The 24,264-nt window shown below is 36.4% G+C and overlaps 1 protein-coding gene across 7 annotated transcripts in view; it reads left to right on the top strand.

Annotated features, from left to right (window-relative positions):
• Window positions 1–24,264, top strand: part of CHM (CHM Rab escort protein) — a 182,370-nt gene that overhangs the window by 76,781 nt on the left and 81,325 nt on the right. For 6 of the 7 annotated variants that reach the window (XM_024240276.3, XM_054543979.1, XM_063720978.1 and 3 more), the window contains 4 exons: window positions 240–627; window positions 5,311–5,427; window positions 6,314–6,434; window positions 7,909–8,134. In XM_024240276.3, the coding sequence (XP_024096044.2) occupies window positions 240–627; window positions 5,311–5,427; window positions 6,314–6,434; window positions 7,909–8,134 (852 nt within the window). 7 annotated transcript variants of the gene reach the window in all.

Here is a 24,264-nt window from a genome sequence, read left to right as displayed (position 1 = left end):
CTCAAAAATGTGCATGTGACATGAAATCTTTATGTTTTTCAAATCTTAATTTTGTTTCGTATTTTACTGAAACATTAACAGATGAATGTTTAATGTCTGAGTCACAGAAGCAAAACGTACACTGAACTTGATAAAAGGGGTAAGGGAATAAAAGTTGCTGTGAAAAGTTAAAGCAGTATAAAAATGTAGCAGGGTAGAATTATCAAAAGCCTGGTGTTTATTATTATATTTCTTATTAGTCAGGATTTGAATGAAGATGTCGAAGAAGCTGGTGCACTGCAGAAAAATCATGCTCTTGTAACATCTGCAAACTCCACAGAAGCTTCAGATTCTGCCTTCCTGCCTACGGAGGATGAGTCATTAAGCACTATGAGCTGTGAAATGCTCACAGAACAAACTCCAAGCAGTGATCCAGAGAATGCGCTAGAAGTAAATGGTGCTGAAGTGACAGGGGAAAAAGAAAACCATTGTGATGATAAAACTTGCGTGCCATCAACTTCAGCAGAAGACATGAGTGAAAATGTGCCTATAGCAGAAGATACCACAGAGCAACCAAAGAAAAACATAATTACTTACTCACAAATTATTAAAGAAGGCAGGAGATTTAATATTGATTTAGTATCAAAGGTAAGTACTAATTTTACCCATCTTTGCATTGAAAACAGTATCTGGGCCCATAAACCCAGTTTTTGTAATTCTCTGAGATGCAGAACATTTGTTTTGTAAAGAGATGGTAGCCAGATGTTTGTAATTCATTTAAAATAGTCCTTAAGTACAAATTAAAAACACGTTTAAAGTGCTCACATTAAAATGCTTTAATTATGTTTTTAATCTATACCTGAAGAATACTTTTGTGCTTAAGCACATACTACAACCTAATATTCTCTGGACACTATGAATTCTATCAAAAGAAAAATTCTAATGAACCTGTTTAGAAATCCATCTTATTTACGGTCAATTTCCATCAATTCTTTTAGCCTTTATGTATAGTAACTATTTTCACAACTGTATGATGATGAATACTCAGAATAAACCAATGCACTTTTAAAAATCGTCTGTTCACATGGACACAGGGAGGGGAACATCACACACCAGGGCCTGTCGGGGTTGGGGGTTAGGGAAGGGATAGCATTAGGAGAAATACCTATGTAGATGATGGGTATGTAGATGATGGGTATGTAGATGACGGGTATGTAGATGACGGGTTGATGGGTGCAGCAAAACACCATGGTGTGTGTATACCTATGTAACAGATCTGTACTTTCTGCACATGTATCCCAGAACTTAAAGTATAATTTAAAAAAAAAGTCTCAAAAAAATCATGTGTTCAGGTTTGAAAGCTTCAGAGGAAAATTTAATAGTGATGGAGGCAGGAAGGCTGGGAAGAAAGCTATTGTCTTCAGTTATGTTCCTGAACCTAACTAACTTGAACATTAGTTCACTGTAACTTCACAGGAGGTCCCTCCATCTTAGGAGGGTACAATGTTGCGTTTGGTTTATAGGAAGCAAGACTATTTTTAGTGCGAAAGAATAGAAAATCAGTAAGATAAAGGATTATAGCCTTAAAGGGTTACGATACAGGACAGGGTAAAAGTAGAGAAAAACAGAGACTAAATCCTATAAGTTGAGAGCTAACAATAAGTAATTGAAAAGAAGTAGGAGAGGATAGTGAATAGCACAAGACTTGCCACAGAACTAGCACAGAACTAGGCTTTTCAATTTAATGTACTTCGAGTTCCAAGTGATAGGGGACAGAGAGGGACCAAAACATTTCCCTTGACAAGTTGTTTCTGCAAATCCCATGTCCTCATACTCTTGCTGCCTTTGAACTTGATGCCTGAAAATATAAATATCTTTTTACTACCCATTTTTCTTTGTCTGTCATGTAGCACTCTGTGTCTGATTTTGCATAGTTGGCTATTGCATTGGTTCTACTTCATACTTCCGTACTATCTCTCCCACCTTCTCCATCTACTTTGACCCTGTCATGATTTGAAATCTAGCATTTTTTCCACATTACCTTGGCTGTTCATCTGTGGATGGAAGTGTAATCCTAGCTCACTAATAACCTTCCTGGTCCCATGAGCAGTACTCTAAGAAATAGGTAAAACAAAACATAAAAACTGAAAAAGGAAATAACAAATGGGCTTTGTGTGACAATTCCATTTTGAAGTAGTTACTTGGAATTTGGAATGTTTTACCTAAATAAATGATGATATAAATGTGGTTAAGAATCAAGGCTATTTCATAAAAGTCTGTAACTTTTATGTTAGCTGAAGTTTAGTATGTATCTTGCAAAGGGAAATGGTAGAAGACGGTGCTGTTTCAATTGTAGGAAATGGTATAGAAAATTATTCAGTTGCATAAGAAAATGAATGCTGGTTGTGGGAGGAAAAAGACAATTGAATTAGAAGTTGACACATTTGAAGATACCCTGAAGGAGACATCTGGGTATTTTCATCGGTTTGAATGGTTAGTAATAACCAGTTCTCTTATAGTAAGTAAAAACCAAACATGTCTAGAGGCAGTGGACTAGGCAGTTGGGACTGCGTCCTGCAGAGTTACATGGGTTCATACGTTCTACAGGATAACTAATAATCATTTAATGTACTCATTTTCAAAACCAGAAGTATCTTAATCACATATAATACAGGAGATTAATTTTCCGTTTTTAAAATGTAAGTCATTTAATACATATTCAGTGCATACTAGATGGAAATCAATATATTCCATGTTATTGGGGCAATTGGTCACTCCTTAGAAATTTCATCTGTTCTAATAATTGCAGTTAATAAACGTCTAAGTTTAGGATGATTGCCAAATATCTATCTTAAAGCCCTACCTCTTTTTTTTTTTTTTCTTTTTGAGACGGGGTCTTGCTCTGTTGCCAGGCTGGAGTGCAGTGGCGCCATCTCGGCTCACTGCAACCTCCGCTTCCTGGGTTCAAGTGATTCTCCTGCCTCAGCCCCCCGAGTAGCTAGGACTACAGGCGCGTGCCACTACGCCTGGCTAATTTTTGTATTTTTAGTAGAGATGGAGTTTCACCATCCTGGTCTCGATTTCTTGACCCCGTGACCTGCCTGCCTCGGCTCTCTAAAGTACTGGGATTACAGGCGTGAGCCACCGTGCTCGTCCAAAGACCTACCTCTTTTTCTAAAGTCCAACTCAGTATCTCCAAACTACTTGACATTTCTATATGCGTTCGACCTCAAAGACATCATGATATAATTAACAAATACTGTGGGGCTTTACAGTTGACAATACACATTCATCTATATAGCCTTTTAAAAAGTAATAGCTCAAGGTAGGTTAGTTAAATAAAATACGTATAGTGTCATACTGCTCAGACTAATAGAGAAGATCAAAGATGAAATTCTTAAAATGAAAGCTCATTTCTAAGTAAGTCCTTACTCTTAATAATTATGGAACCAACATGCTAAGTGAAGGAAAAATTGTTAATTATTAAATCCAATTTCCATTATTGTAATCAAATTGCACTGCTCTTTAGCCCCTCATCACTGTGGTAAATCACTTAGAGGGTAGTGAAAAAGAGGCTTAGGCTGAGCTTGGTGGCTCACGCCTGTAATCCCAACACTTTGAGAGGCTGAAGCGAGCGGATTGCCTAAGGTCAGGAGTTCGAGACCAGCCTGACCAACATGGTGAAACCCCATGTTCTACTAAAAATACAAAAAATTAGCTGGGCGTGGCAGTGCATTCCTGTAATCCCAGCTACTCGGGAGGCTGAGGCAGGAGAATCGCTTGAACCTAGGAGACGGAGGTTGCAGTGAGCTGAGATTGAGCCACTGCACTCCAGCCTGAGCAGCAGAGTGAGACTGTCTCAACAAAAAAAAAGAAAAAGAGGCTTAGATTCTAATATGGTACACATTTATTATTTGTGAGCTTCAGAAATAAAAATCTCGTATAATTTTAATTGAAATTTGTTTTTGTTCTTCTGTGATATCTTAAATGCATTATTTTTCAAGCTGGCATTAAACCTTAAGCTTTATTGGATCTTATTCAATAAAAATGCATTTTCATATTTTATATCTTAATGTTTGTGACATTATTATGGCTCTTCAGGGATCCTTGAATCTCAAATGTGTATCTTTTTAAACAAGTGATTTTTGAAGTAACTATTTTTTATCCTTATTATAGAGTTAAGAATTGGCAATATATTCTTTAAAACATGGTCTCTTTTAGTAATGTAGTATGTTAGGAAGAGGGTAATGAAGTAACATGCCATATTTAATCAGGATGATCAGATTAGCTTCAAAAAAGTGATGTCAATTTTGTTTTGCAGAATGCTGAACTATTAGTTTATAAAATTTTACTTGAATGGTATTGATTTACTGATAGTCTTTACTGACTTATTAGTTGCTCAGACTAATGGTTTAGATTGAATTTTGAGATTCCTTTTTCTTTGTATAGTAAAGCTAATTTTCCCATTTATTTATTATAGATGTAACATATTCATTTTTAATATCTATTGAGTTATAGGCATTAAGAGTATCTTAATATAGGAAATAGTCAAATCTGTTGCATTTAACCATACGGTTAACATGCTGGATAATACTGTTTACATTATTGATTTTATCTCTCTGATATTACTTAGGAGATGTTGAAAGATTAAATCAATTTCTCCCATACATGCCAGCAATAACCATCATCTTCACTTTTTGAGAAAGACATATCTCATATAAACCCAGACTTCTAGAATTACAGAGGTACCTTATAATTTGACTCTTTCAGTGTAAATGCATCACAAATATTTTTTTCTTTTTTTGATGGGGTAGGGAGGTTCACTGGACTGATTTCTTATTATAACTACCTGGCTTTATGTAAGACTATAGATTCTTATCCAAAACCCTCAGGGCCTGGTGTGTTCTGTCATTAAGATTAAAAAAAAATATTTTAGAAAGTAATGAAGTACATATGCTGATATGTTATATGTTAGGTTAAATTATTAGCAGGGTCTGAGGAGGAACTCTAACTAAACACATTATTTCTGCAGTGAAATATATGAATATTTATGTTAATTTGGACAAACAAAGCCAGAGTGCCTTATCAGTATGGATCAGGTTTTGCTGCTAAACATGTTATGTAAAAACTTATGGATTGCAAAGTTTTTTGAATTTTGAATTTCAGCTAATCAATTCTGAACCTGTAATAGATTGTGTTATGTATTATAATATTTATAGGTATGATTGTTTCTACAGATAATCAAAAATATAGCAAAATTATGTATCTTTATTGTTTTCCAATTTTTCTACTATTTCAACTTTTATCTTGTAAAATATTTTCTTTGTACAGCTGCTGTATTCTCGAGGATTACTAATTGATCTTCTAATCAAATCTAATGTTAGTCGATATGCAGAGTTTAAAAATATTACCAGGATTCTTGCATTTCGAGAAGGACAAGTGGAACAGGTACTGTGCTGATCAAGAATTGTAACTGGGCATCAGCTTAAGTTATTATGGTTTGTTTTGGAAAGATAAGCAAATAAGATTGTTATTTTCCTTATAAAGCAGTAAATTCCAGTCCTCCATGGTGATTTACAAATGTAAATGCTTAATTAAAATTTCGAGTGCTAATTTTCTCATGGCTTACTCTGCAGCTTGGTGTTGGTACCAAGCAGCACACAAAAAACCAAAAAGCACACCAGAGTCACTATACCCAAGACTAGTCACACAAATCCTTTTCTCCCATTAATCAAGGTTTTGGAGAGGGAAAAGAAAGAAATGGTGATTTTTACTGTCCACTTGATCAGATTCCAAACAGAGGAGGAGGCCCGGAGCCTTGTTGGGAAAAAATTCTTACCCTTATGACAGCTCATCAGATCCTGGGTTCTTCACTGCAGCTTCCAGAAGAGCAGAGCTTTGCTATCCTGCTCACAGCACCAAAACTGCAGGGGCCAAGGGAAACACTCCCTCTTAAGCCTCTGAAGTTTCACTGAAAAATCAACTCACAAAAAGCAGATTAATTGGAGAAAAGGCATAAAAATGTACTAACATGTAGATGGGGAGAACCACAGTGTTTGTTTTAGATAGCACTGCTAAATTTTTCTCTGTTAGGATGACATGTCATTGACCTTTTAATGGCATGAGGAGTAACTTGGCAGAATTAAGTAAGAAAGCTCACAATTAGCTCTGAAGTTAGCGGAGATGCCATTAGTACTGATGGACGGTGATGTGAAAAAGCCTGGCTAGAATGGAAACGATAATCCTGTTATATGTAAAGGGGAAAAAAGTGTAATTTAGAATAGTTATATCATTAGGAAGCAGCTTCTTAACTTAAAATCATAATATTTTTCAGGTTCCGTGTTCCAGAGCAGATGTCTTTAATAGCAAACAACTTACTATGGTAGAAAAGCGAATGCTAATGAAATTTCTTACATTTTGTATGGAATATGAGAAATATCCTGATGAATATAAAGGTATTTTTTTCATTATGTTCTCCAATTATTTGACATTTCTTACCATTTTAATATGCTTGCTCTGATTTAGTGAGCCACTTATTACTGTTTTAAAATGCATTCTAACTCTGCACTATCAATAGGTTAGCCATTAGTAACATGTAGCTATTTAAATTTAAATTAATTAAAGTGAAATAAAGTAAAAAATTCAGTTTCTCAGTCTCATTAGTTATATTTCAAGGGCTCCATAGCCCCATGTGGCTACAGTGCAGATATTTTCATTATTGCTGGAGTGGCATGCTAGATTTTAATTTTTATTTGTATTATTTAAATACGACTGTCAACTGACTCTTCATAGATGATGATCCCTTTTCATGATTCCATTGTTTTTTCTCATAAGTAAAAATACTATGTATTTTATCATTTTCCAGGATTGCTTTTGCATAGAATCTTGAACTATTTTGTTTGAAAAAAAAAGGCTAGATGGTATATGGGGAAAAACACTAGATTCAGAAAAGGCATGGTTTCTATTCTTGGCTTTGACCTATTTCATTATGTGATCTGGGGCCAGTTACTTCACTGTCTGTTAAAAATTGAATATGCCATTTTAGTGTCAGAGCTATATACTTTAAGTCCATTGGTCTGAAAATGTTATCCAAAATTGGAATATACTATTGATTATTTATTTATAAAGTTACAATGAGAAGTGCAGCGATATTTTTTTTCCTCTGTGAAATAATGAAAGTCTAATCCTTGCTCTTAAAGCTTCAGGTCTACTAGGTACTGTCATGTTGTTATCCACAGTGGCTGTGTAAAATTCAATTCTCTCAGTAAATTTTCATAATTCTTATTTATGTAAATTATTTCCGTAAAGTTTTTGTCTTTTATCATGGGATTTATTTCCCACCACTAACAGTCCAATTACATTATATTCTGTTCTTGGTTTAAAGGAGTAACTTTTAGAGGTCCCATATGTTTTGATGTGGTTATGTGGCCATAAGACTGATTCTAGTAGCCACACGGAAATTCATTTCATTATTTTGTAGTTTATTTTCTGAGTATTAGTGAGAAGTATACGTTTTACAAAACTCACATATTTATCATTTTAAATCAATACATTCCCATGTTGTCATAGTTGTTTAATATTTTCAGTACCATTATTGGCATTATCCTGCAGGTTTCATGACAATAAAGTGAGATTATTGCCAACTATGGCATCCCATTGAGTTATTTAATATTTTCTAGTTTTTTTAAATCCATGAAATGCTCAATCATAATTCATCATTTAAAGCTTAAAAATTGTGCCATTACTCCAAATAAGAGAGTGAGATTGTTTCCATTTTTTTCTAAGATCAACCATCAGTGTCCAAAATGTAGTAATACCACCTATGTCTTTTGTGAGGTCTTTGAAACACACTTCATCTCCTTTTTGTGGGGTGGTTTTAAATAGAAGTTTAGTTCTGGTTTTAAGTGATAAAATTTCATCTTTTCATAGGATATGAAGAGATTACATTTTATGAATATTTAAAGACTCAAAAATTAACCCCCAACCTCCAATATATTGTCCTGCATTCAATTGCAATGACATCAGAGACAACCAGCAGTACCATGGATGGTCTCAAAGCTACCAAAAACTTTCTTCACTGTCTTGGGCGGTATGGCAACACTCCATTTTTGTTTCCTTTATATGGCCAAGGAGAACTCCCCCAGTGTTTCTGCAGGTAAGTTTGCCATTGGTTTTCTTGTCCCTTCTAAAGGTGATACTTGAATAACAGATGAAAATTAGGCAGGCAAAAACGAGATTTATTCAAGGTTTAGTATATGCAGATATATACTTTATTCTATTTATTTTTTATAATCTATTTACCTGCCTATCTACCCACCTGAGTGATATATTCAGTGTGGCCTGTTTTTGAGCTTGATAAAAATACTATAAATTGCTTTTTCCACTCAATAGCATGATGGAAAGTATTGTCATTGCATATAATTTTAGTTAATTTTTATTACTATATAGTATGTTATTGTGAATACAGCACAATCTATTTTTTCATTTTTCTGTTGATGAACACAGGATGTTTCCAGTTTTTTGCGGTTAACACCCTTGTGTATGCTTCAAGTTATATATGTTCAAGAATTTCTCTCGGGAACATATCTAGGAGTGGAATTCCCAAGTCCTGAGATACATGAATGTTAACACTTTACAACATCGTGTTCAGTTATTTCTCTAGAGGGCTGTACCAATTATAACCTTTTAGCAATACATAAAAATACCCAAAGCTTTACATGTTTGCCAACATTTAAAATTTTTTTGTCAATCTAACTCACATAAATTATCATTGCATTGGATTTTTATTTTTCATTTCCCTAATTACCTATGAAGTTGACCCTTTTCTCATATGTTTACTGGCCATTCATGTTTTATCTTCAGGGAATACTTGTTTGTGTCTTTTTTTGTTTGTTTTACACATTTTTAAAAATTTTTATTTTTTGTGGGTACATAGGAGGCATATGTGTTTGTGGGGTACATGAGATACTTTAATACAGGCATGCAAAGTGTAATCCATCATGGTAAATGGAGTATCCATCCCTTCACGCATTTATCCTTTGTGTTGAAAACAATCCAATTATACTCTTCATTTTAACATGTACAATTAAATCATTATTGACTGTAGTCACTCTGTTGTGATATCAAATACTAGATTTTATTCATTCTTTCTAACTACGTTTTGTACCTATTAACCATTCCTACTTACCCGCTGCCCCCTCAAAAACCTCCCAGGCTCTGATAACCATCCTTTTACTCTCTGTCTCCATATGTTTAATTGTTTTAATTTTTAGCTCCCATAAGTAAGTGAGGATATGCATTGTTTGTCTTTCTGTGGCTGGCTCATTTCACTTAATATAATGACCTCCAGTTTCATCCATGTTGTCATGTTGTTGCAAATGTCAGAGTCTCATTTTTTTTTTTTTTTTTTTTTTTTTTTGGAGATGGAGTCTTGCTCTGTCACCCAGGATGGAGTGCAGTGGTGCGATCTCAGCTCACTGCAACCTCTGCCACCCGGGTTCAAGTGATTCTTCTGCCTCAGCCTCCTGAGTAGCTGGGATTACAGGCGCGTGCCACCACACCTGGCTAATTTTTGTATTTTTAGTAGAGATGGAGTTTCAGCATCTTGGCCAGGCTAGTCTTGAACTCCTGACTTCGTGATCCACCCATCTCAGCCTCCCAAAGTGCTGGTATTACAGGCGTGAGCCACCATGCCCAGCCAAGATCTCATTCTTTTTATGGCTGAATATTACTCCACGGTGTAACTGTACTACATTTTCTTTATCCATTTATCTCTGTTGCTGGGCACTTAGGTTGCTTCTGAATCTTGGTTATTGTGAACAGTGCTGCAACAAATGTGGTATGTAGATATCCCTTTGATACACTGATTTTCTTTCTTTTGGGTATATACCTAGCAGCGGGATTGCTGGATCGTATGGTAGCTCTATTTTTACTTTTCTGAGGAACTTCCAAACTGTTCTCCACAGTGGTTGTACTAATTAACATTCCCACCCACAGTGTTCAAGGGTTCCCTTTTCTCCATATCTTTGCCAGCATTTGCTAGTGCCTTTCTTTTGAATAAAAGTTACTGTAACTGGGATAATAAAATATCTCATTGTAGTTTTGATGTGCATTTCTCTGATGATCAGTGATGTTGAGCACCTTTTTATATGTCTCCTTGTCTGTCTCCTTGTATGTCTTCTTTTGAAAAATGTCTATTCAGATCTTTTGCCCATTTTTTAGTTATATCATTAGATTTTCTTCCTGTAGAGTTGTTTGAGCTACTTAAATATTCTGGTCATTAATTCCTTGTTAGATGAGTAGTTTGCAAATATTCTCTTTCATTCTGTGGGTTGTCTTTTCACTTTGTTTATGGTTTCTTTTGCTGTGCAGAAACTTTTTAACTTCATGTGTTCCCGTTTGTCCATTTTTGCTTTAGTTGCCTGTGCTTGTGGGGCATTGCTTAAGAAATCTTTGCCCAGACCAGTGTCTTGGAGGTTTTCTCCAATGTTTTCTTGTAGTAGTTTCATAGTTTGAGGCATTAGATGTAATTCTTTAATCCATTTTGATTTGCTTTTCATATACTGCAAAGATAGGGGTCTAGTTTCATTTTTCTGCATACAGATATCCAGTTACCCCAACGCCCTTTATGGAAAAGACTGTCTTTTACCCAGTGTATATTCTTGGCACCTTTGTCAAAAATGAGTTCACTGTAGGTGTGTGGATTTGTTTCTGGGTTCTCTATTCTGTTTTGTTGGTTAATGTGTCTGTTTTTATGCCAGTACCATGCTGTTTCGGTGACTATAGTTCTGTAGTATAATTTGAAGTAAGGTAATGTGATTCCTCCAGTTTTATTATTTTTGCTCAGGATAGCTTTGGCTATTCTGGGTCTTTTGTGGCCCCATATACATTTTAGGATTTTTTTTATTTCTCTGAAGAATGCCATAGATATTTTGATATAGATTGTATTAAATCTGTAGATTGCTTAGCATAGTATGGACATTTTAACAATATTGATTCTTCCAGTTCATGAACATGGAATAGTTTTCCATTTCTTTGTGTCCTCTTCAGTATCTTTCATCAGTGTTTTATAGATTTCATTGTAGGAATCGTACACTTCTTTGATTAAGCTAATTCCTAGGTATTTAATTGCATTTGTGGGTATTCTAATTGAGATTACTTTTTAAAATTTCTTTTTTGGATTTTTCAGTGTTGACATATAGAAATGCTATTAATTTTGTATGTTGATTTTATACCCTGCAACTTTACTGAATTTGTCAGTCTAATAGTTTTTTGATGGGGTCTTTAGGTTTCTCCAAATATAAAATTATATCATCTGCAAACAAGGATAATTTGACTTCTCTCAGTGTCTCCCAGTGGCCACCACAGCCACTGGTCAACTGGGAGTTCTGCCAGGCCACCCCTGATGTTCACTTAAACCCCAAGTACTCTTCAGTAAGCTTGTGTTGAATTCTTCCAGGCCTGGGCCTTACTCTTCATGGCACTGGGCTCCCCTCTGGCCGAGGGTAGGTCCAGAAAGGCTTTCTAAGAGCCTAGGTCTCGACTTGGGTCCCCAAGAGCCTGCTTGGTGCTCTGCACCCCTGTGGCTGAGTTGGTGTTTAACACACAACACAAAGTCTCCTTTACTTTTCTCTCTGCTTTTCTCAAGCAGAAGTCTTTTGCCATAGATACCACAGCTGAGAATGTACTGGGTCTCACCTGAAGCCAGCATGTCTCAGAATCTCACCCAAGGCTCACGGCATACTACCTGGGTATTACTGTTGATTATTTTGTAGCCAGGGGCTTTTAACTAGCAGGTGATGAGCCCTGCCAGGATTGGGCCCTTCCTTTGAAGGCAGTGGGTTCCCTTATGGTCCATGGTATGTCTAGAAATGTTTTCTGGGAGTTAGGGTCTAGAATGGTGGCCTCATGACTCTGCCTGGTGTCCTATCTTATTGTGGCTGAGCTGCTATCCAAGATGAAAGACAAAGTCCTTTTACTCTTTGCTCTCCTCTTCTCAAGCAGAAGGAATTAGTCACCTTCGTTGCTGTGAGCTGCATGGCCTAGGGTTTGGGGAGGGGTGGCACAAGCACTCCCTTAGCTGCCCAGGCTGGTTTCTCCCTAGGTCATGTGCTGCCCTAGTCCCTGGGCTCTAAGCCCAGCCTAGCATTAGCACTTGCCTGGGAATTACAGTCCTTGTGTCCTAGATTGCCTTTCAAGTTTACCTAGAACTCCAGAGCACTTTAGCCCATTGTGACAAGGCTTGCTGAGACACTCAAGTTCCAGCTGCTGGGATGGGCCATTCCTTTCTTGCTAGGGCTCGTCCAAATGTTCTCTCAGTGCCAACTGAGCCTAGCATAGCTTTGCTCTCCATTGACAGGGCAGCACCGAGTTCAATGCTACATCCCCCAGTTGCTATGCGCTCACTCCCTTAAATGCATAGATTTCTCTTTCCACACCACATGGCCACTACTGTGGAATTGGGGAGGGGTGGCACTGACGATTCAAGACTGTCTTCAGTGCCTCCTTCAGTGATAGGAAGTTGCGGCCTGGTACTGTGATTGCTTACCTGATTTTTGCTTCTTATGATGGTTCTTTTTTTGTATGTAGTTAGTTGTTAAAATTTCACATTCCTGTGGGAGGGATGATCACTAGAGGCATCTATTTGACCATCTTGGTCCACCCTCTCATTGTTGACTTTTGCCCATTTGTCTATTGGGTTGTTGTCTTTTTCTTATTGATTTGTAGGAGTTTTAAAATATATTCTGATTAGTGATCTTTTTTCAGTTATATGTGTTGGATGTATTTTGTCTTATGGTTTTTATGATACATAAAGGTCATGAAGATTAATATAGTCAAATAGAGCAATCTTTTTTTTTATGCTTAGCTTTTTTTGGGAGATCATTTAGTATACCTGAAGTATAGAGACAAGACTGCTTAGATTTAGGTCCTGACTTTTCTGTTTATTATCCATGTAACTTTGGGCAAGTTTTACGACCTCTCTCTGTTTTTCAGGAATCAAATTTGGGATTTTTTTATTCAGTTGTAGCTTTGTGTCCTAATTCATTATTTTCTGCTCTTTATTATCTCCTTTGTTTTGCTTTCTCTGGATTATATTTAGATCATCTCTCCCCTCCCCTGCCCTTGGCAATTATTAGGCTGAAGTTCCATGAATTAAGTATTCATCTTTTAAATATTTTTTAATATAAGCAGTTAAGAATAGTTCCTCTAGTTTACATCTACTGGAGGCAAATGCTTCCTAGTTGTGTGTATCTGAAAATAACTTTTTCTTCTTTTTTCTCTTGAGTGGAAGTTTACTGAGTAAACAATGCTAGGCTGACAATTTTTTTTAATACTTTAAAATTTTATTCCATTGTCATTTGTGTTCCATTTTTGCTGCTGAAAAGTTCAGTGTCAGCCTACTTTGTCATTTTTTATTATGACAAGTTACAAAGATATCTTTTTTTCTCTCACATTGTTTTTAATATAGTTTGTCTTTTGTATTCTATATTTTTACTACAGTGAATCTTAGGTGTTAATTTCTTTGTATTTATCTTGCTTAGTATAGGTTGAACCATATGAAATTAACATTATTCAACCATTTTACACCTACATTATCCTGTGGTTCAACTAAATACATTGTGCTTTTTCTGTCTGTAAATTTATGTTTATTGTTTTGGAATTTATCAGCCAATATCTTTATAAGTATTGTTTTTTCTTCCTTTTCTCTTCTCGCCTTTTTGGAACCCTAAGTAGGTAAGTTTTAGAACTTAGCATTCTCTTTTCTATATCTCCCAATCTCTTTTTCATATTTGCTATCTTCTTGTCTTTCTGGCTGCATTCTGGGTACATAATTAAGATCTGTATTCCAGCATATTAATTCTCTTCACCTGTAACCCATTCATTTTCTTTCTTCAATATTATCTTTCATTTTTAGAAATTCTACTCACCATCTTCTTTGTCATTCTTGATTTTTTTTTTACTTGTTCATTTTTGAAATTTTTTATTCTATTCATTTCATATATAGATATTTTGCATTCTCTTTCTGATAACTCTAATATTTAAACTTCATAACGATATAATATTGCCATGTATTGTTTCTACTGATTCATCTCAGTGATTTGTGTGTGTGTGTGTGTGTGTGCGCGCGCAATGCTTTTCCTTAGCTGAGAGTTTATATTTGATTGATTTTAATCTGGGGACCCAAATTGGGAGTGCCTTTCTTCAGGGATTGTTTGTGTTTGCTTCATCCTCAAGGCACTGCAGAATTAGGATCATTTTAGTTCCCTTTGGGGGTGGTCACTTAATAATGCAATACAACCTCCACATAGTGATACTGTTACAAGATATATATATATATATATATTTAATTTCAGTGTTTATTGCTCAAAGCTTTTATTTCAGGTTAGGGTTTGTATTGTATATACATGGGGATCAGTGTTTCCCATGGACATTCTCCTTCCTTCAGTGTCATTGGTTCAATAGCAATTATTTCATCCAAGACTTAGTTTTGGTATTAACTGGAAGTCTCTTCATAGTATCTAGTTCAGTTTACCACTGGAAGTAGATATTCTCAAATTTACATTTCCTAAATATGTGATTTTATGACTTTAGGTGGGAACGTTATAAATTTGGAAGCAACTTATTTCTGAATATGATAGATCTGTGTATTTCTAGACAAGCTCTTCCTCTTCTGATTACTTGTCAAAGTAGGAATAAATGGGGAGTGCCATGTCCCCCAGGAACCAAAGGTCCTTCTATCAACTTAATACAAGCAGGGGAGTTCTGTGGTTTTCTTAGTTACTCTTTCCCTCTTCCTTTGTCATTGCCTGATTCAAAGGAGACACACCATGTTTTCTCTTATGTTGCCACTTGCTACTCACTCCTATGGAGCTTAGGGTAAGGAACAGAAACAGAAGGAACAGATCACCGGGAAGTGATCTAAAGCTCACTGGCCTCCTTACTAGTGTTTTACAAAAATGGAATGTTTAGCCCTATTTCTCTTTTTTCCACTAAATTCCTCTATTTCTAATTCATACATTAAAAAATGCATTTTGTTTTTATTTCTTTTGAAGGGAAAAGACATTCACAAGTTTTGTTTGTCATGTACAGATATAAAATTTCAGAATGTGATCTTATGTATTGAATCTTAGACAAAGAAAACATTTTTCTCTAAAGATGGTTGTAACCTTAAGGCTGAGATTTGTCAGCCTTACATATATTTTTATTCTCTGCAGGGCCTACATGTGGCTCAGATTGAATGTTTTTTATAAAAATTATACTTCATCCTGCTGGGTGCGGTGGCTCATGCCTGTAATCCCAGCACTTTGGGATTAAATATATTAAACTTCTGGGTAATTCTCTTGAGTTCTTACATTTTATATACAAGAGTCTGTCTGTGAATTATAATAAACATGCATTTCCTTGACCTACAGATATTAACTTTTAATTTTATATTAGATTCTCTCCATAATGCTTTATAATTCCATATAAATATTGTTTTATTTTTATCCTAAAGTAGTAACACTATTACCATCTATACATCATAGCCTACACTTTTTATCACCAGGTTATCAGAATAAGGTGTCACCTGTTCTGTGATTTCTAACCACCATTCTATATTCTGTTTTAATATAAGCCTCTTAAGCATTTCTCACAGCCAGTTACAGCATGTTCTCATCAAGGCTACTATTATAAATGGTATGCATGCATATTTATGTGAAGGATTCAAAGACATTTGGAAGTCATATCCTTGCATTCTAAATGATTTCTGCATGTGACATTTTAACTACTAGAGATAACTTTCATGAATAAATGTCCTTTGAGGCTTTTATCAATTTAAATAGGTAAATTTTTTTTTAGTAAAGAAAATGAAACATATTTATGTTGCTACCTAGTATCCATTAATATGTCAGGATATAATAATTGGAACATATTGGAAGAAAAGTCATTAAAACCTATATATTTTTCTAGTCTAACAAGCTTTACAGTTTTCCCTAATGTAACTTAATTGGTTGATACATTTTCTGGCACATTGCACAGGATATATATGCAGTTTATAGACTTTAAAACTCTCACAATAGATCTTCCAAACAGAAGTCCTTTTTAAGCCTTAACTGACCTATTTGTTTATCTGTGTGGTTGGTAACATAGTAGCCTTTATAAACTACATTCTAGTTCGGAATAAGTTTTATATACTACGTCAGGTATTTATAACCTGTTAATTGAAGCAGTATCAGTGGGAACAAACTTCACATTTTTTTTTATGTGTAGATGTGAACTGCCCAGAGATTGTTACTTAATTTTGTTAAAAGAGGGCATTTAACTGTCAGCCTTCTAGATTATTCAGCCTTTCGTTATTCTGTGGCCTAGATTTGATCTAATTTTTTCCTTTAATGTGGTAGAATTGTTAAAAGATGAGGGATGAATATGTTTCACTTGTAGCATGTGATATAAATTTATGTATATAAATAAATTTATGTATATAAATAAATTTATGTATATAAATAAATTTATGTATATAAATAAATTTATGTATATAAATAAATCATGTAAATTCTCACCACCAAACACTTTTTTACCAATTGTTGAACCTCAGATGAAATTTTCCTGACTGTTGTATGTGGAAAATTGAAGATGTGAGATTTATAGGAAATTGTGTAACACAAGCTGATCTCTAGCTTATAGCTTTCATTTATTTATTTATTTATTTTTAAATTTTAGTTTCGGGGTAGATGTGCAGGTTTGTTCTATAGATAAATTGCTGTGTGTAGTAGGCCATTCTTGCATTGCTATAAAGAAATACCTGAGACTGGGTAATTTATAATGAAAAGAGGTGTAATTGGCTCATGGTTCTGCAGGATTTACAGGGAGCATGGTACTGGCATCTGCTCAACTTCTGGGAAGGCCTCAAGAAGCTTACAATCATGGTGGAAGGCAAAAGGGCAGCAGACATGTCACATGACCAGAGCAGGCGCAAGATAGAGGGAGGTGCCACACACTTTTTAACAGCCAGAACTCATGAGAACTCACTCATTATCATGAGGGCAGCACCAAGGTGATGGTGCTAAACCATTCATGAGAAATTCACCTCCATGATACAATCACCTCCAAATAGGCTTCACACTTCCAATACTGGGAACTGCAATTCAATATGATATTTGGATAGGGACAAATGTACAAACTTATTCTGTCCCTGGCCCTTCCCAAATCTCATTTCCTTATCACGTTTCAAAATACAAGCATCCCTTTTCAATAATCCCCACCAAAATCTTAACTCATTCCAGCATCAACTCAAAATTCCCAAGTCTCAAATTCAAATTCTTTTCTGGAAATGAGTTCCTTCCACCTCTGGGCCTATAAAATCAAAACAAGTTATTTACTTCCAAGATACAATGGGAGTTTAAGTATTGGGTAAACATTTCCATTCCAAAAGGGAGAGATTGTCCAAAAAAGGGGGGCTACAGGCCCCATTCAAGTCCTGCAAGGAGTGGGCTCCCAAGGCCTTGGGCAGCTCTGCCCCTGTGGCTTTGTAGAGTTCAGCCCCTGTGGCTGCTCTCACAGGTTGTTGAGTGCCTGTGGCTTTTTCAGGTACAGGGTGCAAGCTGCCTGTGCCTCTACCATTCTGGGGCCTGGAGTATTGTGGCTCCCTTACCACAGCTCCACTATGCAGTGCCTCAGTAGGGACTCTGCATGGGGCCTCCGACCCCACATTTTCCCTGTGTACTGTCCTAATACAGGTTCTCTGTGGGGGTTCCATCTGTGCAGTAGGTTTCTGCCTGGACACCCAGGCTTTCCCATATATTCTCTGAAATCCAGGTGGAGGCTGCCAAGCCCCCTCCACTCGTATACTCTGTGTGCCTGGAGTCTTAACACAATGTGGAAGCCACCAAGGCTTATGGCTTACACCCTCTGAAGTAGCGACCAGAGCCAAACCTGAGGTCGTCTGAGCTGAGGCTGGAGCTGGAGTGGCCTGGATATGGGGAGCATGTTGTGCAGGGAAGCAGGGCCCTGGGCCTGGCTCCTGAAACCATTTCTTTCTAGCCCACAGGGCCTGTGATGGGAGGGGCTGCCTCGAAGTTCTCTGAAATGCCTTCTAAGCCTTTTTCCCATTGTCTTGGCCGTTAGTACTTGGCTCCTTTTTAGTTATACACATTTCTCTAGAAAGAGGTTGCTCTGTAGCTCACTTTGATTCTTCTCCTAAAAATGGGCTTTTCTTTTCTACCACATGGCCAGGCTACAAATTTTCCAGACTTTTACACTCTGCTTTCCCATTAAATATAAGTTCCAACTTAAGTCATTTATTTGCTCCTTCATTGAGCATAGGCTATTAGAAGCAACCAGGCCACATCTGGAATGCTTTGCTGCTTAGAAATTTCTTTAACCAGATACCCTAAATCATCACTCTCAAGTCAAGCTTCCACAGATCTCCTGGACATGAACAGAATGCAGCCAAGGTCTTTGCTTAGGCGTAACATGGGTGGCCTTTGCTCCAGTTCCCAATAAGTTCCTCCTTTCCATCTGAGTCCTCCTCAGCCTGGACTTCATTGTCCATATAACTGTCAGCATTTTGATCAGAGCCATTTATCCTGTCTCTGAGAAATTTTAAACTTTCCCTCATCTTTCTATCTTCTTCTGGGTCCTCTAATTTCTTCCAACCTTTGCTCATTGTGCAGTTCCAAAGTCGCTTCCATATTTTCAGATATCTTTATAGCAATGCCCCATTCCTCTGTACTAGTTTTCTGTATTAGTCGGTTCTTGCACTCGTATAAAGAAATACCTGACACTGGGCTATTTATAAAAATAAGAGGTTTAATTGGCTCACAGTTCTGCAGCCTTTAGGAAGGATGCAGCACCATAGGAAGCATGGTGCCATCATCTGCTTGGCTTCTGGGGACGCCTCAGGAAGCTTACAATTATGACAGAAGCTGAAGGTGGAGCAGGCATATCACATGGCAAGAGCAGGAACGAGAGAGAGAGAGAGAGAGAGAGAAAGAGAGAGATGCCACACATTTTTATACAACCAGATCTTGTGAGAACTCACTATAGTGAGAACAGCACCAGGAGGATGATGCTAAACCATTCATGAGAAATCCACACTCATGATTCAGTCACCTCCCACCAGGCCCTACCACCAATACTGGGGATTACAATTCAACTTGAGATTTCGACGGGGACAAATATGTAAACTATATCACGGGGCTTTGGTGTACATATTATTTTGTTAGCCAGGTAATAAGCATAGTACCTGATAGGTAGTTTTTCTAGTTTTTCAGTCCTCACCCTTCTCCCATCCTGCACCTTCAGGTAAGTCCCAGCATCTATTTTTTCCTTCTATGTGTCCATGTGTTCCTGTCATTTAGCTCCCACTTATAAGTGAGAACATGTGGCATTTGGTTTTCTCTTCCTGCATTAGTTTGCTAAGGATAATGTCCTCCAGCTCCATCCATGTTCCTGCAAAGGACATGATCTCGTTCCTTTTTATGGCTGCATAGTATTCCATGGTGTAGATATACCACGTTTTCCTTATCAGGTCTTCCATCGATGAGCATTTGGGTTGATTCCATGTCTTTGCTATTGTAAATAGTCCTGCAGTGAACATACTGGTGCATGTGTTTTTATGGTAGAATGATTTGTATTGTTTGCGTATGTAACCAATAATGGGATTGCTAGGTCAAATGATAGTTCTGTTTTAAGTTCTTTGAGAAATCACCAAACTGCTTTTCTTAGTGGCTGAGCTAATTTACATACCCACCAGCAGTGTATAAGCTTCCCTTTCCTCTGCAGCCTCACCAGCAGCTGTCTAACTTACAGCTTTTAAAAAGAGATTTAGAGAAGACCAAAAGTTACAAATATATAAATGGATATATGTATCTTTAAGCAGCTTGCTCAAAATTATAGGAGCAACATGGAGGGAATGGAAAAGGAATCTCCCATTTAATGAACTTATTCAGTGATGACAGAATATGCCCAAAATGGGACAACATGCTACTGTGATTTTGTCATAACCATGGAATTTGTGCATTTGTATAGACTGTAAGGTATTTTATATTGTTTTATCTTTTCCCCCTGCTTTTAAAAATCCCCTTCTTCAGTGCAGAGTCAATACATTTTACTGAATTTTTTTTAGTTCTCTTTGGATAAATCATAAGATAAAGCATCTCTTAGACCAAAGGAACTACCTTATTTTATTCTATGATAACCATTGTGTTTTTCTTCAGAGAGTTTTCAGAAATCTAAGAAACATTTCCTATCCTGGATCAACCTATTAGAAAACCAAGAGAAGTCTTAAAATTGGCCAAGGAGTATACTGTTGGAAAATTTAAAGGGTTTATATATTCAACTGCATGTGAGGTCAGAGCAACACTGAGATGGAATTTTAGTGTCTGCCCCCGATGTTGTTGCTCCTCTACCTTAACAAGTTGGAGTTAGATTATAGATGTAGATTCTTCAACAGTACATTATTTTTTTTTTCTTCCATAGTATTCTCCTTAACCTCTTTTCTTGTAAAAATCTACCTACTATTCTGGTAGCAGTACAAGAAAAAATTAAAGTTGGTAGAACTCTTTTATATTGTTTTGACTGGTTGTCTAATTTTTACAAATGAACAAAGTTAAGATAAAAAGGCTGAGTCTAGAAACCAGATTTTCTAATATGTATTTTTCTTGACTCACCTATTATATAATTTTTAAACAACTTTTCTGAAAATAATTAACACATAACTTGCAAAAATATTGTGTTATTTTCTGGAACTTGTTATATTTGTGGTATTTCTTAACTTTTAACAACTTGTAATTTGCTATGACTTATTTATTTTCTCATTATGGATGCATATTCAGCTTCCAGAAAAAATTGGAGAGAATACGGGGCATTTTTACAGTATTCTAGAAACATGTTCCAATTCTGTGCCCAATATAAAATGCCAGTTTAGATAAAGAATTTATTTCAACTTTCTATATTTTAATTAATTGATAAAGGTAAAAGGAAAATCAAGCCATGAGCAAATTATCTCCTCCTTACCCCATAACTTGAATTTGTGCATTTGATAAGCATTAATGCTGAGGAGCCCAGTAGCGGTTAGAATAGTTAGCATTTTTTCATGTGTCTTTTGGCTGCATAAATGTCTTCTTTTTAGAAGTGTCTGTTCATATCCTTCGCCCACTTTTTGATGGGGTTGTTTTTTTCTTGTAAATTTGTTTGAGTTCATTGTAGTTTGAATTCATTGTAGATTCTGGATATTAGCCCTTTGTCAGATGAGTAGATTGCAAAAATTTTCTCCCATTCTGTAGGTTGCCTGTTCACTCTGATGGTAGTTTCTTTTGCTGTGCAGAAGCTCTTTAGTTTAATTAGATCCCATTTGTCAATTTATGAAGCTGGAAACCATCATTCTCAGCAAACTATCGCAAAGACAAAAAACCAAACACCGCATGTTCTCACTCATAGGTGGGAATTGAACAATGAGAACACAGGGACACAGGGTGGGGAACATCACACACCAGGGCCTGTTGAGGGGTGGGGGGAGGGGGGAGGGATAGCATTAGGAGATATACCTAATGTTAAATGACGAGTTAATGGGTGCAGCACACCAACATGGCACATGTATACATATGTAACAAACCTGCATGTTGTGCACATGTACCCTAAAACTTAAAGTATAAAAAAAAAAAAAAAAAGAAAGCATTGATCTGTTTCATGTCCCCATCCCCATTGGTTTCGTCCCACAGTGTCACAGAACCACTTGATATAGCTAAATCTAGGTGCAGAAACTGACCCTGTGTCAAATGGGTAGATTTGACTAGTCCAAATGTGTGTGTGTGTGTGTGAAGCTCGATTATTGAATCACAACATACTGTCCTTTTACAGCACTGCAGCTGAGGAGAACTGCATTGAGATATGCGAAAAGTTCTTGATCTAGCGTCCATTAGACCTTGAAATTTATTTACAAAATGTTTTATGTTTCTTCATAAAAGGAGTCCATAGTTTCATCACATTTCACAGGCATCCATGACTTAAAAACAAGGATTGAGAACCATTGTTAGGAATTTTTATTGTTTTTTTAAACTCAGATAAGCATTCCTTAAGAGCTTATAAAAGGAAGAGGTCCTAAAGAGTGAATACAAGAGTGCTTCTGAGATGTAAAGACTCGGGGTTGGGGGTTGGGGGTTGGGGGTTGGGGGCTAAGCGAAGGGGAAAAGTTGGAAAATGTTGCCGTTAGTACTATGATATATAGGCACCTCTTCATATAACATGCAAGCAGGTGATATCTATGCCTTAGTCATGTGGGACAGAAATATTATAATAAGTGTAGAATAGTGTATAAGAAAGTATATTTTGGAGCCAGACCAATGTGATCATCTCCTGATTCTGCTATGTATTAACTGTGTATCCTTGGGCAAATTATTTAACTTTTCTGTGCTCCTCATTTTTGGGGGGATAATAGTACATACTTCATAGGTTGTGAGGATTAAAATGAGCTAATATGTAGAAGAAAGTGCTTTTAATATTGCTTGCCCAAGTACTATGTAAGTGTTAGCTGTTATTACTATTACTGTTGTTACTGTGATTGTTTTTAACCATTGCTGCTGCTGCTGCTGCTGTTACAGAATGCCAGCAGGGCAAATATGAGGCAGTTAGAGACTTAGCTAGATTTAGTAATCTAAATTAGGAATCAGCGAATTTTTTTTTTCGTAAATAGACAAATATTACAGTACATAGTTTAGTTATTGCAGGCCACATGGTCTCCATTGAAATCTTTTGTAGCCATAGACAATATGTTAACAAATGGATATGGCTGTATTCTAAAAAATTTATTTCTAAAAATAGGTGGCAGGTTTTTCCAACTTCAGTTGAATAGTCTTTTTTTCCAAAAAATAATAATTTTAAAAAACCCCAGTATTAAGAGATTATACAGGAATGTCTCAATGCAATGCCTAGTGTATATTACTCATGCACTAAGTATTTGATGGATTAATGAATGAATAGCAGATGATGTATAACTGAGGAAATTGTATGTTAAGGAAACGATAGAGCAGTGTTTTTCCAAGCTTTCAGGTGTGTCAGAAATTAAGATTACTGAGCTCCATCTCCAGCATTTCTTACTTGTAGATCTGGGTGGAGCATGAAAATGTGAAATTTTAACAAATTCCCAGGTGTTGCTCATGCTGCTGGTCTAGGGAACACTGCTGTAGAAGAAGCAATCACAAGAATTGTTCTCTGGGCCTAATTCTGATGAACAAGAAAGAAAGGGTTTAGTTAAAATGACCAAAATCTTTTGAAGAAGCATCTGTGTCTTTATTGTAAATGTAATTTTTTTCATTTCTTTCCATTTAATTCAACAACAACTTTTTAAAGCATCTATTCTCTGCATAATACTCTTCTAGGTATAGTGGATGTACAGTATATGAAAAAGAATATGACATAGACCTTGATATCAGTGTCAAGAAGCATCTAGTTAAAGACAGGTGGTATGCACTTATGGACCAATTAGAGAATTAGAAAATGTATTTTATTGGGTTCCAAAATTTTCAATAGAGGTGTGAATGCTATCGGTACTCAGAAATGATCAGAAGGGGCCTAAACAGTTGTGACATGAAACTAATCAAAGTAGGCTGACTACTTTGCTGAAGTTATAGGAATCTCAGACTACTGTTAACCCATCCATTCTCAGAAAAGAGCAACAAGATTGGGTTCCACTCTAAGCCAATAACCATCAGTGGTCTGATCATACCTATCTTTAACATGGTGCATATATGTTTGAGATACTTAATTGTTCCAGAGACTCATGGTTTAGACCAGAGTTTCTCAATCTCAGCACTATTTACATTTTTTTGCCAGGATAATTTTCTCTGTGTTGGGGAAAGGGCTGTCTTGTGCATTGTAAAATGTTAGCAACATACCTGGATTCTACCCACTAGATGCCATTACCTTCACCCAACCCACTTGTGACAGACAAAAATGTCTCTAAACATTGCCAAATGCCCTATAGAGGCAAAACCATAACCGCTTGAAAAATACTGGTTTGCTCCAACTCAGTATATATTGAATTGTTGTAGTCTTTACAATAATATGATAAATATATGATTTTCTTTCTCTTTAATGAGTAACCTCAAACTAGTTCAATGTTGAAAGGCATGTGGTTTGGCTCTGTGTCCCCACTCAAATCTCATGTCAAATTGTAATTCCCAGTGTTGGGGGAGGGACCTGGTAGGAGGTGATTGGATGAGGGCGGATTTCCCCCTTGCTGTTCTTGTGATAGTGAGTGAGTTTGTAAGAGATCTGGTGTTTAAAAGTGTGTAGCACTTCCCCCTT

Source organism: Pongo abelii, chromosome X, assembly GCF_028885655.2.
Source record: "Pongo abelii isolate AG06213 chromosome X, NHGRI_mPonAbe1-v2.0_pri, whole genome shotgun sequence".
NCBI lineage: Eukaryota > Metazoa > Chordata > Mammalia > Primates > Hominidae > Pongo > Pongo abelii.
Note: the sequence above shows the minus strand (reverse complement) of the source record. Positions and strands in the feature narration are given on the sequence as shown.